This window comes from Agelaius phoeniceus, chromosome 16, assembly GCF_051311805.1.
Source record: "Agelaius phoeniceus isolate bAgePho1 chromosome 16, bAgePho1.hap1, whole genome shotgun sequence".
NCBI lineage: Eukaryota > Metazoa > Chordata > Aves > Passeriformes > Icteridae > Agelaius > Agelaius phoeniceus.
In genome coordinates, this window is record NC_135280.1 from 4,448,531 (window position 1) to 4,464,710 (window position 16,180).

The following is a 16,180-nucleotide window of genomic DNA, read 5'->3' on the forward strand; positions in this document are numbered from 1 at the left end:
CTGTGGGGAAGAGAATTGGAATAAGAAGCAGTTTACACTTGCCTTTGTAGCTTTGCTCATGCTGAGGTGACTGACTTGCATAGATAACAGAAAACAGGAACTGTCTTCTTGTCAATAACATGGGCAGGTGAGGCACTTGCAAACTGGAACTGGTATTAATGATGATAACCAGATTAAGCAGTAAGTCTTTAGCAAACCTTTGCTTCACTGACTGGCTGCTGCACCACAGGCAGCTGTTAAAATGGCATTGAGTTTTCTACTCTTGCAGAACAGCAAGAGACTGCAGCAGACTCTCTTCTGTGGTCCTGATTTTTGTGGTAAAATAGAAGGCCCTGAACAACAGCAGGAAGCCAGAGCTGGCCCAGCCAGAGAAGTGGCTTTAGGAGGTGTCAGAACAGCCCCTGAGACTATGGCTGGGTGCTCAGCTTTTTCACAGCTGCAGAGCCCTTACCACAAAGAGCACAGCAGTCTGCCTGTTGGAAGGAGAAAGGTTTGGTGGCATCTCCTGTGCTGCCTCCCCTGTGGGCTCCTGCCCTGCCAGCCCCAGCAGGCTCAGGCTGCTGCTGTGAGCTGAAGGGCTCCCTCTTGCATTCTGTGGAGCACCATTTGTGCCCCAGCCTCCCTCTGGGAAGTGGAGGATGTCGTGGTTTATTGCCTGTGAGGGACTGTGCAGGCTGCAATCCCTCGATCTTCAGTGCCACCGTGTGGTGCAGAAGCTGCAGGTGATGTTTGGGAGGTTCTAGGGATGGCCATGCTGTGTAGAACCTTTCACTAGCTTTAAGGACAGGTTAAATATATTTCAGACCTTGGTGCTCCACCCCCTGATTAGGGAGATGAAACATCAGGGTGTATTATGTAGGAGGGGCAAGAGAATATTATGGGAAGACAGAGGGAACCAGCTGGCAAACAGTTCCGCTCTCCATTGATTTAGATCCTGGCATTTTTGAGAAGATAAAGCCTTTAGACACAAATTTTGCAACTTAGTCTCTGTAAAGACTTCTGTGATTTTGCCAGAAGCTGAAGCAGACCCTTTGCCACCAGAATGGAACTTCAGAGAAGTCTACAGAGGTTTATCCTTAAGAGCTCTTTGGACGTGTCTACAGGAAATGGAAAGATGCAGATTGCAGTTTTGAGGGATGTTCCTGTGGGGTGCATGGCACTACATCCCCACTGCCTCTCCTTTTTGCTGTCTGTGGGGTTTTTTAGCGCTGTACATTTTGGGGTGTGTACCCATGCTCTGGTTGTACAGCTGGGCAGCTGCAGACCCGTGCTGAGAAGCCTGCAGGGAGGCTGGAGGGGATCACGCAGTGTGCACCTCCAGATGGGATCTGTGGGAGGGCTGAGTCACTGTGCTGTGGGCTGTGCTTCACACTGCCACCCTGAGCCATCCCAAACGGGCACGAACGTGGAGGATGTGGAAGATGACTGGGAGGCTCCTAGGATTGCCATGGTTTCCTGCAAACCCCACACGTGGGGTCACTGTAGGGTTCTAGGAGGAACTTTTTCTCCTTCTTGCAGAGGCTCAGATGATGATGGGGAAGAAGAATCAGCTGCTCAAGGGAGCAGGCAGACACACGATAATCTGTACAGAGTGCACATGCCCAGCCTGTACAGCTGTGGCAGTAGTTATGGCAGTGAGACCAGCATCCCTGCAGCAGCACACACAGTCAGCAATGCTCCCGTCACGGAGTACATGTGAGTATCCCCAGGGAAGCCTCTGCACAGGGCTCCCTCCTCATCTCTGTTGGCTCCAGTGCTGCAGGGTTGGCACTTCTGACCTAGAGGTAAAAAGCAGTGAAGGATTTTGTTTTCTGATTGGCGCCTAATGGGACAAGGGAATAGTGCTGCACTAGGAGGAGTTTTGTTAGAGAGCATGCTCCAAAATGTGAACAGCTTTGTGCTCCAGGACTCAGGAAAATGTCTAAAGAAAAGAAGTAGGAAGGTATTGTCTGGGCTTCTTATTACACAGTGATTCTGATCACCAGAAGACTTAATTCTTCACACAGAGCAATCTTGCCAGAAGCCTCCCAAAAGACTGAGCCAAGAAAAAACCTGTGGGCTCTCTCTTTCTACAGTATTTGCAGTCACCTCTGACATCTGTTGCAGTTTGGAGCTACCTAGTCCAGGTGGGATCTTCAGAGCTTTCTCCAGAAGTGCCTAACCCTGATTACATTTGGACTATCATCAGGGCCCATCTTTTTTTGGGCTGCCACATCATTTTGTTTATCCCCTTAGACGTTGTCCTCATTTTATCTCCATTTCTGCCACTTGGCAGTTCTGATGCTGCAGGGAGGCAGATTTTCACAAGGCCCTATTTTTAAATCACTTGATGTGATTCATTGTGGGCCCTTCTGAGTAAGAATGTAAAAATAGTGCTCAATCTGAGGAAAATTATGATAGCTTTATGCCCTTATCTGAAAAAGGGGATCCATCTGGCCTGTAAGAAAAGCTTTGAAGGAGACTGACCTGACACAGTAGTTCTGGGGGTGAGGATGCTCTGTCCTGTGTCCCCATCAGAGACCCTCCCCAGAGAAGCATGGCAAGTGCCCCGTTACCATGTGTGTCTTCCTTTCCTAGGAGCCAGAATGCAAATTTCCAGAACCCCCGTTGCGAGAATACCCCGCTCATTGGCCGGGAGTCCCCACCTCCCTCAGTAAGTCTCTCTTTACTGCTCTTTGCTTCAGCAGCTTTGGGGAATACACATTTGCCACTCCTGTGTACTCCCAAGGGAGCTGATTATGCAGCCAAACACAGGATCTGGCCCATAAATGGCAGCAGCTTGAATAGACAAGCTGTGTCTCACCTGCCATGGAGAATAAAACCCTGCTGTGCTGCTTTGGACATTGCACAAGAAAAGACTAAATAAAACTCAGTCAATTAATACTGGTAATCCTATGGGCCCAGTCCTGCCACCACTGAAGTGCATGAGTATCTTGATGGGTGACTTCAGCAGGATGATTCACTTGCATGCAGTGTACTTGCTATCTGTGCCATTGGTTCCTCAAGTTTAAAAAGAAACTTGTTCAAACTGTAAATTCAGAGTTATTGCTGAACCTCTCTCCTTAATCTGCCCTAAAGAGATGGTAGGATGAAACCTGTATTATTTTTTTGTTGAGATTTTTTTTTAAATCTTTCTTTCACAACTGTTTTACTTTCTTTGAAATCTATTTTTGTATTTAATTTCCTATGGAGGAAAAAAAGAAACTTTCATGGAAGGTTTTGGTATTTGGAGTGGCCTGATAGCCATTTCTGTATGCTGGATAAAACATGGGCTTGTCTTCATGGCTGGGTAAGAGCTAAATGAATCTTGCCCTCCCTCACTGGATCCTGTAAACCTGATTTACAGCAGAACCTGGAGAACATGCCATCCCAGTGCTCACTGACCTGGTGGTGTGATTACAGAGGATGAGTAGTAAAATGCCTAATGACCAACCAGTCTTCAGGTGTAGGTAAAGAAAATACACTCCGTGGTGCCTGGTTCAAAGTGATGGGAAGGGGAGGAAGAGGAGGTTGGCGGATGAAGGAGTAGGAATTGTGGTGGAAATGAGGGCATCCCATTCATGGTTTCACTTCAAGAGGACCAGTTCATCTTGCTGTAGAGGAAGTGGAAATGTGCAGAGTTGATCCTTGTCTCTGTCCTTGGCCTCTTCCACCCTTCCCAAAGAGGTTTCCTGCCCTGTGCTCCGATCGCGAGCTCTGGTCGCGTTTTCCGCTCTCAGCAGAGTCCCTGACGTGCTGCACTGCTGCTGTCTCCTGGGCCAGAAGGGCACTGCCCCTCTGCTACTGCCAGGGCACCTGTTCCTTCCACGTCCTGCTTCCCCTTGCCCTACAGCTCTTCTGCTTCAGAGAAAGCAAATCCCCTTCCACGGGGCTGGAGTGAGGCAAGGAGTTCCCTGGTTCTTCAGTAGCTGTTTGTGTCAATACCTTGAGTGGGAATCTGAGTGCTGCTGCCTTAGGCTGGGGTTTGGGAGTAGATAAAGGGGTTTTTTCTTCAGAGTAACTTGAGTTGGCAGCCATCAGTGTGGGCTGTGGGGAAGTGCAGGAGCTGGGGAGGATGAGGGAGCAGCACTGCACCCGTAGAAAAGGGAGCTTCTCCCCAGATGAGGAGGAACCAGGCTATGGGGTAGATGTGTTTCCTGGAGGGGTGTAGTAGACAGGCAGTGGAGAGAAGAAAAATGCTTTCTATTCTCATATTGGCAGGCAACAGGGAAAGGCTTTTCTGGGATTTTTGTAGTTGCAGCTCTCTGTAGCAGGTGGCTGAGACCGTACTGAGACAGAAGGAATGGTAACTTTTCATAGCAAATTATCTGTGGGAGGAGAGAGACAAAAAGGGAATACCAATGCACACATCCCTGCCTCTTTTTGGGAGGGAGGAGAGGGAGATAACCATCCAAGTAGGTTATGTCCAGTGGGCAGACAGAGCTACCTATTGCATTTAGCTTTCTGTGAACAGATGGTGAAAACCAAGATGTGATGATGTGATGATCCTGCTGCATTGTTTGTCCGTTACTTTTCCTGGCTTTTTGTTTGTTTGTTTGTGTTTTTCCTTCTCTCATTCCTTCTGATTTCTCCTTCTTGCCACAGGGATGTCCCCTTAGGGTGGTAGAGCCCACCTTGTCGCTGGCACACACCAGGGTTTCACTTGCTTGCACTGTGTTTTTCATGCACGTTGAGGCTGCACTCTCTTTTTCTCTCTCTTTCTTGCGTCATCACAGTTGTATTTGGCTGCCATGGACAGTAGCAGCCATATGAGCTGGCAGCTTAAGCCCTCGGACAGTGCTCGGACATACTGGTAACAGCGCCCGCAGATGGAACAGGTACTGCAACCAAGGCCCTCCCTGCTCAACCCCCTCTCCACTCCCGACCGCTCCCTTCATCCCTGCACTCTTTATATCCCAGGCCAGTGCCTTTTATTTCTTCACATTCCTTCCCTCTGCACCTCCCACCCCATTCCCTCCTGCCAAGGGTGAAAGTGAAAATCCGTTTTTGGCTCTGGTGCAGGCTCGAGGAGCAGTATCGACCTTCTGGAGGCTTCTGGTGTGCCTTGTGAGGGTTGCAGGTGCCCGTGCCTCACAAAAGCCACCTCACAGCAGCTTCAGCTTGGATCCCACACTTCAGAACAGCTTGAACACCAAGTGCTGAGTGCTGCTCAAATGTAGGAATAAACTTGCACTTCAAAAACAACACAGAAGTTCTTCCCATCACAAGAAGCCATTCTCTAGGAGTAAAGAGAACCAATCTAGCAGCACTTCAGTCAGGAATGGTTGTCTTAATTCAGCTTTTGGCTCTCCTTGAGCCCTGCTGCTGTTCTGCTTGTCCTTAGTAGCCATAAACCAAAACCATCAATACCAACCTGCCACAAGCTCCTTTGTAGGATTTTTAATTTACAAAATCCTTGTAGCTCCTTTGTAGGATTTTTAATTTTAAACTGTCCTGAAGAGTTACTTAATTCCCTGTCAGATCTGTGGGCAGCTTTTCCTTTTATCCTTACATTTAAGGTCAAAAAGAAGCAATTTTTTAGAAAAAAAGCTTCCTTAAGGGTCCAGATATAATCACTAAGATCTGTTTCATTCTGTTTCAAAACCTTTTACTGTTTTGTTTGTTCTGTGTGTGTCCAAATCATCCCATCCATGTCCCACAGACTCTGTGAGCAGGGCCCTCCTAGTGCCATTTCACTGTCTGCATTCCTCATGGGCTGCAGTTGCTGGTGCTCTCCAAGACAGCCAATGTTTCCTCCCTCATGACAAAGAAAGAGGAGGTGCTCTGCATTTTTGGGGGGTTCTTAGCTTGCTTAAATACAGGATATGATTAGGACTACCAGACAACTCAGGTGGTGTGAAGGAGAGTGCTCCTTCAAGGGATCTACACAGTGCCAGGAGGGTGCTGGTTCCAGTGGGAGCAGGGAGCCCTTTGCTTTTGGCTGTCATATCTTGCATTCTCCTCCCAGAAATACATGTCCATAAAGCTGCTGCTGTTCCTTCTTCTCTGCTTCTTCTTCTTCTTCTTGGCACTTCTCTCAGCCTTGCACTGGATTCCTTTCTGTTCTGTTGGTGCTTGGTCTGCATCCCTGCTGCTCCTTGCTCTCTGCCTGCCTGCCTGGGGAGGGTCTGGATGGGTGTCTTGATGCCTCTGCCGTGGTGCATGAATGCAAACAACCTTGTCTGAAGCATGGTGCCAGCACCTTTGAAAGGCTCACAGCTTTCTCCAGTCTTAACTCTTGCTAAGACTGCTCCTGGGCCTCAGCTTGTGGTGGGTTTTCTGCTTTGCTGTTCCTGTAGGTGGTATTGTAGCAATGTTAGATGGATCTGTTCCATGAAATAAAATACTGGTGAGGGTGGGGAAATTCTAGGGCCCTCATTCTAGACTTGAAATCCCTGGGCTGGAGCATGACCTGATCCCAGTCTGCACTGTCTCCTGTTTATCTATGGTCCCATCCAAGCTTCATGTGGCTGGCTGAAGGGCTACGGAAAAGGCACTGCATTCTTTCCAGGGCTTTAAAAACAAACAAAACCAACAGAAGCTCTGTTCTTTTGACTTGAAAGACTTAAGTCCCTTTGAATTCAGAACCCACTGGCTAGAATTAGCTGTTTCCCTGCATCTTGTACCTCCCATACATAATAACACCAAACCCTTTGTGTTTACTGTGCTCTAGCTGTTTGAGATCAGCCTTTCAGAACTTGAATCCAGAAGCTTTGGTCTTTATTGCATTACCTGAACAACTCTGGCAGGAAATCAAAGTCAGGGTAGCTCAAGAGAAATTCACGTGGGTTTTTAACCACAAATAGTAAATGGTTTGTACTCAGTCATGGTTTCATATGGTAAGTGATCTTTCAGCATAGCTCAGTTAGCTCTGAAGTACTCATGGATTTCACAGGAGTCAGTAGAATTTATGGCCTCTAAAACAAACTTATTATTCCTTAAACTTAGGGGTTTTTTGCAGCCAATGATTCCTTTGTGCCCAGGCTATGTGTGTTAAGTGCCTAACTAGCATGTGCTGGCAAACCACACCTATGAAAGTTTAGACCCTCAACAAGGCTGAATGTGAAGCAGAGACTTTTATTTTCTTTGGGGGAATACAAAAATAACCCTGTGTGCAATCAGCTATGTTTGTTGGAGCTGGCTGGTAAGTGACTGAGAGGTGCTGTGCTGAAAAGCCCAGGCACCAGCAGGAATGGTAACAAGAACTCTTTCAGGTGCCCTTCTTGGGGAAGCTGACAGTGAGGTGGAGGTATGGGGTGAAACTTGTCCTCTGTGCTGTTTTTGAAAGGGTAAATGAGGGTGTGTAGGCACATGGGTACTTCCAGTGAGCATGCTGGAAGAATGACTGAATTGTGCATGTTCTTTAACCTTCTATGAAAGCTCCTCTTTAAAGGAAACTAAATGCAACTGTGAACCTGACAGCTGTGGGCCTCAGAGTGGAGTCCAAGCCCTCCTTGATCTGAACTGTGCTCAGGTCTTCTGTCTTTAGAATCACTTTTTAAAGGAGTTAAAGACATAGTGATTTTTGTAAAAGCAACTAAAGACTTAATTACTTTAACCCTGGATAATATAGTTTGGTTTCTTATCCAAAAGTGACAAGTGTCTGCTGATACATCTTCATCTGCTGGCCTGTCCAGCTGTTGGGACCTGTGTGTTCCACAGCATCTTTCCTCTGCTTCCCAGCAGAGGATGCAGAGAAGGGCTTGAGGAAGGACTCAGCACGTGGAGAAGGCAGTGGTGCCTGGAGGGTGATGCTGAGGCTGGCCCAGAGCACTCTGACAGAGCTGTGCTGTGAGAGGTGCACAGGGGAGTGTTGGCTCTCTGCTGCCAGGTTGCTGTCACACTTCCCATGGTCATTAAAATACACAGAATTAACAGAAAGAGTAACTGGTTCAGCTGAACTGGGAAGAGGTACAAAGGTGCAAAAATCCTGAGTTAAGGAGAGAACATCAGCCCTAACTCTGACTACTCTGAGTCTTGATTTGTTCCTTGTGGTGGATTTGCAGGTAGGTTTGAATGTAAAATACTCTCTGCTTGACTCTCCAGATCTTGTGTTCCTGGTTACTTTGTTTTAGTGACACTTAAACAACTGTGGGGTCTTTTTTTTTTTGGAGGAAGGAGGGAATTCTTTTCAACTTCTCCCACCATGATAGGTGTACTTTGTACATCTTTGAAATGCAATTCATCAAGTGGTCATCTTGATTTTAATGCTTTAAAGAAAGTTTATATTGCATGTTGTGTGCTGAACCCATATGACTAGTCTAGAAAGATGCACAAGAACCTTCCATTATCTGAGATTATTATTTTTTTTTTTTCTGAATACTTCTTACACAACTTTAGCACCTGGAAAAGTTCTCTGTTCATGTTCATCTCCTATCACATGTCACTACAGAGAATGCAAATGGAAAATGAGCACTCAAATGGATTTTTCCTTCTAAGGAACTCTTCTTATCATGAGGCTTGGCTGGTAATTTCAGCATTGCACTACCTGAAATGTGCCCTACTTACTCTATGAGAAAGTTCTTTGACTTCTAAACCTCTCTGAGCCTGTTGGGTTATTCTCCTATGTATTAATAACATCCTAAACTTTATTTCTGAAACAGTAATCACATTTAATAAACTGTATAGATTATTGCCCTTAAAGTAGCTCAGCTTGCTATTTTCTATCTTTTGCCCTCTCCCTGACAAAAAATACATCTTAGAAAGAACAGATGTACCCTTTGTCTTCTAAATATAGATGCCATTTCTGGGCCAGAGTTTTATATTAAGATCCATGTTCTGAAAAAAGTTTTCCAATTATGGAAGACACAAAAAGCTGAGTGTGCAAGTAAGCCACAGGTGTCTTCATCTTGTGCTGCTGGGATCAGCTCTGCCAGAGGAGCAGTTTCTCTCTTCTATTGTGCAGAGGTTCAACCCAGGTCAGTCTTTGGAGGAAAACTGATAAAATACTGTTAATTCTCTGAAAACCCCCGTGGACAGCTGAGCTTTTGAGAGCCTAAAGATGCCTCATAATGTTCTTCCCCAGTGGGCAAGATAAATCACGCCTCCTGGTGTGGAACTGCCTTTCAGTTGTCTCTGCCAGCTTAACTGGCTATTTTATGTGGTTTGGTTTAAGAGGTGATAAAAAGTCAGAATGCTGAAGAGCACTCTTGGGAAGTAAGCTGTGGATATTATAGAATTATTCAGGCTCCAGAGGGTATAAAAAGAGGAATGAAATGTCTGTCCTCATTGCTTGGTTGTTAATATTGTGGTAGCAGAACCCAGAAGGTATCAAACACATTGGCATAAAGAGGCAAAGTTCTGTTCTTACTGCTGGATTTTATTCACGTGGTTTTCAGCTCATTATTCAGAGCTGAATGACACATGTTACCTCAGTAGCTTCTGGGAGCTGTTTTTAGCTGGATTGCCTTGTATAGAATAAAAAGGAGAACAAGAACAGCACCACCACCTCCAAATCAAACTAACCTTCATCTTTGTGACTTGCTCTTCTCACCCCCACGCTGGAGTCTCATCTGCTGCTGCACAGTGCACAGCTTGGATCCCAAAGCACAGTGGGCTGTCACCCACCTGATAGCTTGCTGATATCATCCTGTTTGATGGCAGCCTGTTTCCAGCCTGATAGGGTCTGTTCTTTCTTGGGCATAAATCACTTATTCCTCACTTTTCTTTCAAGCTGCCCATCCGTGGCACGTGCAGTCTTCTGATGCCCTCATTGCTATAAAATGCAATGTGAAGATGCAGTGAGCACCCATTTTCTTTTCAACCTCCTTTTCTGGCATGGTTGAAAGCAGTAACATCACTAAGAGAGGATGGAAGTGTGGGGTGGGTTTTTACATCTGCATCATTCCCATTTCCCTCTCTTCTCCCAAGCAACATATGTCATGTTTTGACTTAGTGACTATTGGATTTCCTTCTCTAGAGAGCTTGGATAAATCACCAGCACCCCTGCAGCAGACTGGCAGAATGTCACTCAGAGTGAACTGTGCAGTGACTTGTGAAACTTTCCTCTTAAAGACTGAGTCAGCAGCTCCTTGAGATGCTTGCTGTAAATACACACCATGTTATGCTGAGAAGTGGTAGAAATCTGTGGTTCCGTCGTGACATTAGTCATTCTGACTTAACTTTCTGTTTATTTGTTTTGTTTTCTTTGTCTTGTCTTTTCTTTCTCCAGTACACCTCCAGCATGAGAGCCAAATACCTCGCCACCAACCAACCTCGTCCAGATGCTGGCAGTGTGCATTAAAATGAAAAAGCAAAAGCAAAAAGCAAAAAAAAACAAAAACAAAAAACAAAACCCACACGTGCAGTCAGACTAAACAATGTGCCAACTGCTGTGCCCCTGTGCTGTCCTTGTAGAACAATCCTGCTGTTCTGCCCAAAGTCTAGTGCAGCTCCTTCTGTTTCTCCAGTCCAGACCACCCTTCCAACCTGGTTCCTGGCCACTGAGTGGAAGCTCCTTTTGAATTTAAACCTTCACCCTGTAGTACAAGAGAGCAAACGTGTGCTGGCCAGCAGCTGACAGCACCTGGGCAGGAACCTGGGCCCTCAGCCCGTGGGGCAGCTCACCAGAGCAGCCTGGCAGGAACAGGGGGTGAAAATCTTCTGCCCCCTTCTTCCCCCGTTCTGTTCCAAGAGGGACTTGGTGAAAGATGGTGGTAGATCTGCTTCACTCCTGCAGTGGGACCAGCAGCCTGCCAGACACTGAAGAAGCAGCACTGGGTGCCTGTGGCTGGTGTGCAACGAGGGAATGCTGGGGAATGCACAGCTCAGCACCTGGTGGGAATCCTCTGGTGAGGGAGGAGGGAGCTCCTGCCTCAGGGTGTCACTGCATATCCACTGGAATTTGCTCCAGAAGAGCAAACCATTTCACTACCCTGGTTAACTTTTTTTTTTTTTTTTTTAATCCATTAAGAAAATGCCTTTTTCTTTCACTCTATATCTATATGTGAATTCTTGAGGAGGAGCAGGGGGCCCAGCACCAGTCAGTCACCCTGTCCACTGCTCTGGAGCTGACCTCTCTGCTCCACCAGGGAAGCCCAGGTATTTGCAGATGGCATTCTGGGTGCTGCCTTTCCTAGGCTGACACAGATCAAACAGGAGCCAGCCACTCACTTGGTGCCAAATTTTTCCAGGGAAAGACTTTTAAGACTTTATGGGAGGTATTTTTGCACTAAAGAGTTTTGGCTCTCTGATGCTAGATCTTATGGGACAGTCAGCTTGCAAAAGCAAGAGAAACTGGAAGCACCAATGGATTTATAGCAAATGCAAGCTCTCCACATGGGAATGAGCTGTGAACTCTGCTGGACTTTCTTTTTTTCCTTTTTTATAAACCATAATCTATAGCACAGGGTTGCTGAAATGGCATTGAAGGAGGTTTTTGGAGCCTCATTCCTAACAAACTCACCAGATTGTCAGTGTATCTTCTGTGTTTAGAGTCCAAAACCCTCGACAACATTGTGACTGTCAGAACAGATTTATATTTTATTCTGTTTTGTTTAGTTTTCAAAGGCACATTGCTAACCACTATCTGACCATACTAATGCACATGTAAGGCATTTTCTAGACGTGAGGCAGAACAAGGCTTGCAAAGGGGCAGCTGGGTGCCTGCAGAGGGCAACATCCTTCACTGGTGCTGTACTTCCCACTGAAGAGCAGTGCTCCAAAGGGCACTGGCAGCTTCCTGCTGGAAGAGGAGACTGCCTCTTGGGAGGTGCTGTCAACTACTGCCCTTTCACTAGGGTAACTATAATGTTCCTTTTTGTCTTTTTACCTCTTAGTAGGGGCATCTTAGCAGAGCTGTTGAACATTTTATTAAATAACTGGCAGAGGAAATCGAGTGGGAAGCATCTCTCAAAGTGGAGTGGAGCCGTTGGCAGAGGCAGTTCATTGTCACCTCTGTGATGTTCAGACTGATGTTTGTTTACCCCTCGTTTGCAGCTTGGGGCACAGAATTACCAACCTGCCTTTACTCAAGTCAGTTGCCTTCTTGCAGTGAGGTGGGAACTGCTCCTGGCAGGCAGCTAAACAGGCTGGAGGGATCTGCTGGGAAATGGTACCAGCTCTGTGGCACAGCAAGCTTGGAGACTCCTCTTAAGATAGAAACCACTACTAAACTGCAAGGCCAGCTGTTACCATTCGAAGGAGTGTGAGACAGGGAGGAGGCATCACCACACAGACAGGAGGAGAAGGGTTTGGAATAAACTTCACACTTCACCATAAATCTCTGGAAGCAGGATGTTCTTGCTCAGGACTGAGTATGCCCTTTCAGACACATTGGATGGGCTTCACACTGAAACATTACCTCTGTTTTATCAAATAACAAGGGCAGGGAAACCTGGTCACAGGTGGTATGGAGGGACACTGTGGCTCACAAGCCCCAGGGTTTCCATCCTGTCTTGGAGCCTACCAGGAGCTGTGGGTGTGCAAGGTGTGGTGAGGTGATCTTGCAGGGCCCCAAGCACCCAACTGTTCTCTGGGGGAACCCCAGCCCTTCCCCCACTTTGAAGAAAGAATCAAGAGCCATATAATCCTTACTAAGACTGAGTTGTTCTGCCATCATCCCTCCGTGCAAGGATGTGCTCCGATTGCTACTCACGTTACCAATTTTAGGGGAGCTGCCCTGAAATCTGTGGCCCAGTCCTACTGGTGGAAGGCAAGTGTTTTGGAGGCTGGAGGGTGTGGGGAACCCTGTGAAGACAAGTGCTTCTGTGTACCAACTTCTGTGTGCACAGAATGCACCCTGAACCTGCGTGTGACTGCGCTTTGGGCTGGGTCTGAGTTGTCACCGTGGCGTTGTCTGTGCCACACAGGAACAGGAGTGAGCCTTTGTTTGCAGCATCCAACAGGGCAGCCACCTTGACCTGCTTCCTTCCAAGGTCTGGCACAGCCACTTCCAACACCCAGAACAACTTCTGACAGTGTTTGGGGCTCGCAGCAAGGCACAGCTGTGGAGATACATGCTCTGTGACTTCAACATATAACTGGAAAGAATGTTATGGAGATAACATTTTGCTCTCTGGAGGCCAGCACAACGTGACTGCGGTGTGAGCAGTGTACCTGTGTCCAGCCAGCACTTCCTTTACTTGACATGGATATTGCACTTTTGTAAAGCATCCTGGAACTCTGCTGCCCCGCTGCATGCTGTGCAGAGCGCTGGATAGGAAACACAGACAAATGGGTTTCTTTTGGTTTATTATTATTATTATTGCTACTACTTTTTTGGGTTTTTTCCTTTTTTTTTTTTTTTTGTTTTTTGTTTTACTGGAACCTTGAGCAACAGTGTGGCATTTCTGCAGGCTGGTCTGAATGGATCTGCTGAAGAACAGATGGCCTTTGCCTATTCTTATGGCTGCGACATAATCAGTCTCATCCATATGGTCACATTCAGTCTGAGGAGGGGACTTTGAAAAGCCAAGATCTCCCAGACTCTGTGCCTCCCTCCAGGGTGAACAGCAGGTGCTATCTGGCAAAGACTCATCTGTTCTGGATGGCATTCATGGTTGAGGGAGTCCAAACTCTTCAAGCTGCAGGAGGTAAAGCTGTAGAGACTTCTCTCTCTTCCATCGTGTCTCTCTGTTTTTAATGTGACAAAACGCCGAGGCCATATCACTTGGTGTGTCCTAGCTGACCTTATTGGACATTTCTCGTGTTGCTGGTTGCTAGAAAAAGGGTCCAGAAGTTGGAGGAGCTGAGATTGGCCTCTGGACACCTCGCTGACTGCAGAGTGGACGGCAGCTTGTCCGGTTGAAGGTGACTGCATCGGTGAAGACACTTCATGTTACCTTTTCAGAAGCACAAATGTGGTCATTGGCTTGTCTGGTTGGCTTGGTTTATTTCCACTGCATCATCATGTGTGAATGACACTTTCTTTTGGAACTGAGAACTCTTCCAAGCACACAAACATCTCCACAATGTGAAATGTAAATAGCATGTTGGACTCTTGTGTCCAGTGTTCAAGACTGCATTGTAATTGTAAAGGAAATCAAATCAAGACTTGGCTGTGAATTTCTTGTGCTGTCTTGGGAATTATAACTGTAGTGTTTGTATCCTGTATGTATTATTAAACTGAGTTCATTTTGTGTGCTGATAAAAGGGTTCAAGCTAAGATTTTTAGCGTGCATCCATGTACCCAAATGTGAAGGATGGAGTGCTCCCTTCCCCTCCTGTCCTTTTTAATTTTCTCCATTTGATAGGTGTTGATTTTCCGTGTACAGTCATCTCAGCCAAGATGCAAGGGATGTTCATTTGAGTGCTTTGAGGGGGACACAGTGCATGGGGTTTTAAGTGATCCTAAGTCAGGATTTCCACAGCAGTTCCCTGAAACTACATGAAAAGTTTGGCCTTTCTGAGAGTTAAAGCATTTCTCAGGGAGCTGCTCAGCCATTGCTCATGGGAGCTGTGGGTGTTGCAGGGTGGTGGTGGGAGACAGGAGTGGGTGGGTGCCCCCAGAGCAAGGTCCAGGTACCTGTGGGAGCAAGCCCAGGCTTCACTTCTGGTGCCCCCTTCTCTCCCTCCCAGCAGCTGCTGAAATACCATTCTGAGCCCTTTGAAGAAGAGAGAGGTCTCTTGGCTTGTTGGTCCCTGCCACCCCCCAGTTCCAGAGGAGATGGGGTGGGTGGGTTTCCCCTGAGCTCAGGACAGGAGCTGCCTTTGGAGTTGTTCCTGCCTGGGCTCCAAGGAGCAGCCAGGGTCCCCCCCAGCCCAGCAAGTGTCAGTGAACAGCTCTGGGTGGGAGGGGAAAAGCCCTCCAGGGAGGTGCTGAGGAGCAGATCTCATGCCTTGAGACAGAGCCAAGGCTTGGTCTGTACCTCCTTTCAGCACAGCCTGCCTCCCTTCTCCAGAAATTGTGTGTGTGTGCTATGGATGGCTTCCCTGGGCAGCCCAGGAGGCCCAGCAGAACATGGGATGTTTCACAGCAGTTCCTAGGTGGCTGACAGGTGGTTTGTGCTGCCAGGGGGTGTGGGATCTCTGCCAAGCCATGATGGTGAGTGTGCTGCCCAGCTGGGAGATGAGGCATGGGTTACTGGTGGCCTGGTGCTCACCCAGCCCCTGTGGCTGCATGAACAAAGTGGAACATAAATTGATGGGCAACCAGAAAGTTCAAAATACTCCTTTCCTAAAGAGGATAACTGTAGCATGAAGCTCTTAGGTGCTCTGCATATTTGATACCACATTGCTCCTCACTATGCAATTCCCAACTCCTTCCTTCCTGTTCCTCCTCTAATCTCACACCAAGACTTCTCCAGCAGCCTCTGCCCAGGAGGCTGCTGAAGTCCCAGAAAAGCCTCATTTCTTCCATTGTCCTCTGCCCTGGGTGCAGCTGCCCAGCTGTCACATCGTGTGCCTCAGGTCCCTTGGTAACGGGAGGCCCCATGAGTTTTATTCACATCATTCAGAGGGAAGTTTATTTTCTTGGACACTGTGCACAGAAACCTAATGGTGAACATGTACCTGGCCTTTTTGTAACTTCTCTGTTTTGTTTAGTTTGTTGTTTTTTTTCTTCTTAACCATAATGGTTGTATATCATACCACTTTATATACATATATAATATATAAATATATATAATTTTTTTTTTAAACTTCGGACCTGCTAGTTTCTTTCAAGTGTTCCTGCACTTACCCAAAATGTTTTTAAATTGTGAAGATTAAAGAGGATTGAGCCCATTTTTGTATCTTTACTTTTAATTCTGTAGTTCTCTTGATTGTAACGTAGCTATTTTTTACTGTAACTTTTTGGTTTGCAAATACTAAACAAAAAAACCTAAATGTAATATCTGTGGTTTCTATTCAGCTTGGGTTTCATGTTTTAAAAATAAACGATTTAAAACCATTGTTCCTGGTTATTGATCTGTGTTTTGTCCCAGAGGGAGCTTGGGGCTGGTGGCTGCAGTGGGGATGTCCTTGTGCCTGGGGCAGGAGATGCTGGAGCAGCCATGGGCCACATCAGCCTGGGAGATGTTCTCCTGTGTCCAGTGAGTTTTAACCCCTTTAGGCCCCTCTGCTGCTTTGATTATTCCCCACTGGAGCAGCAGGAAACAGGAGTGGTTCACTTCCACCAGCACAAGTACAAAAAATGTGGAAAAATGTCCTGGGATGGTGCCCTACCAGCTCAGCCCTGTCAAAGGCTTCTCTTTGGGGGAAGATGAAACTCAGCATGGGCTCACCTTGCTCACTGCTGCCCCAGGGTATTGTGGGTTTCTTT

General features: G+C 46.9%; 1 protein-coding gene across 2 annotated transcripts in view; it reads left to right on the forward strand.

Moving 5' to 3' along the window:
- Positions 1–15,810, forward strand: part of TTYH3 (tweety family member 3) — a 76,579-nt gene extending 60,769 nt beyond the window's left edge. Inside the window, exons 12-14 of one of the 2 annotated variants that reach the window (XM_054643964.2) lie at positions 1,519–1,695; positions 2,578–2,653; positions 10,151–15,810. In XM_054643964.2, coding sequence (XP_054499939.2) covers positions 1,519–1,695; positions 2,578–2,653; positions 10,151–10,222 — 325 coding nt within the window. In that variant the 3' untranslated portion in view covers positions 10,223–15,810. The remainder of the gene's footprint in view (positions 1–1,518; positions 1,696–2,577; positions 2,654–10,150) is intronic. The other variant, XM_077186811.1, reaches the window with a different exon arrangement.
- The last annotated feature ends 370 nt before the right edge of the window (positions 15,811–16,180 follow it).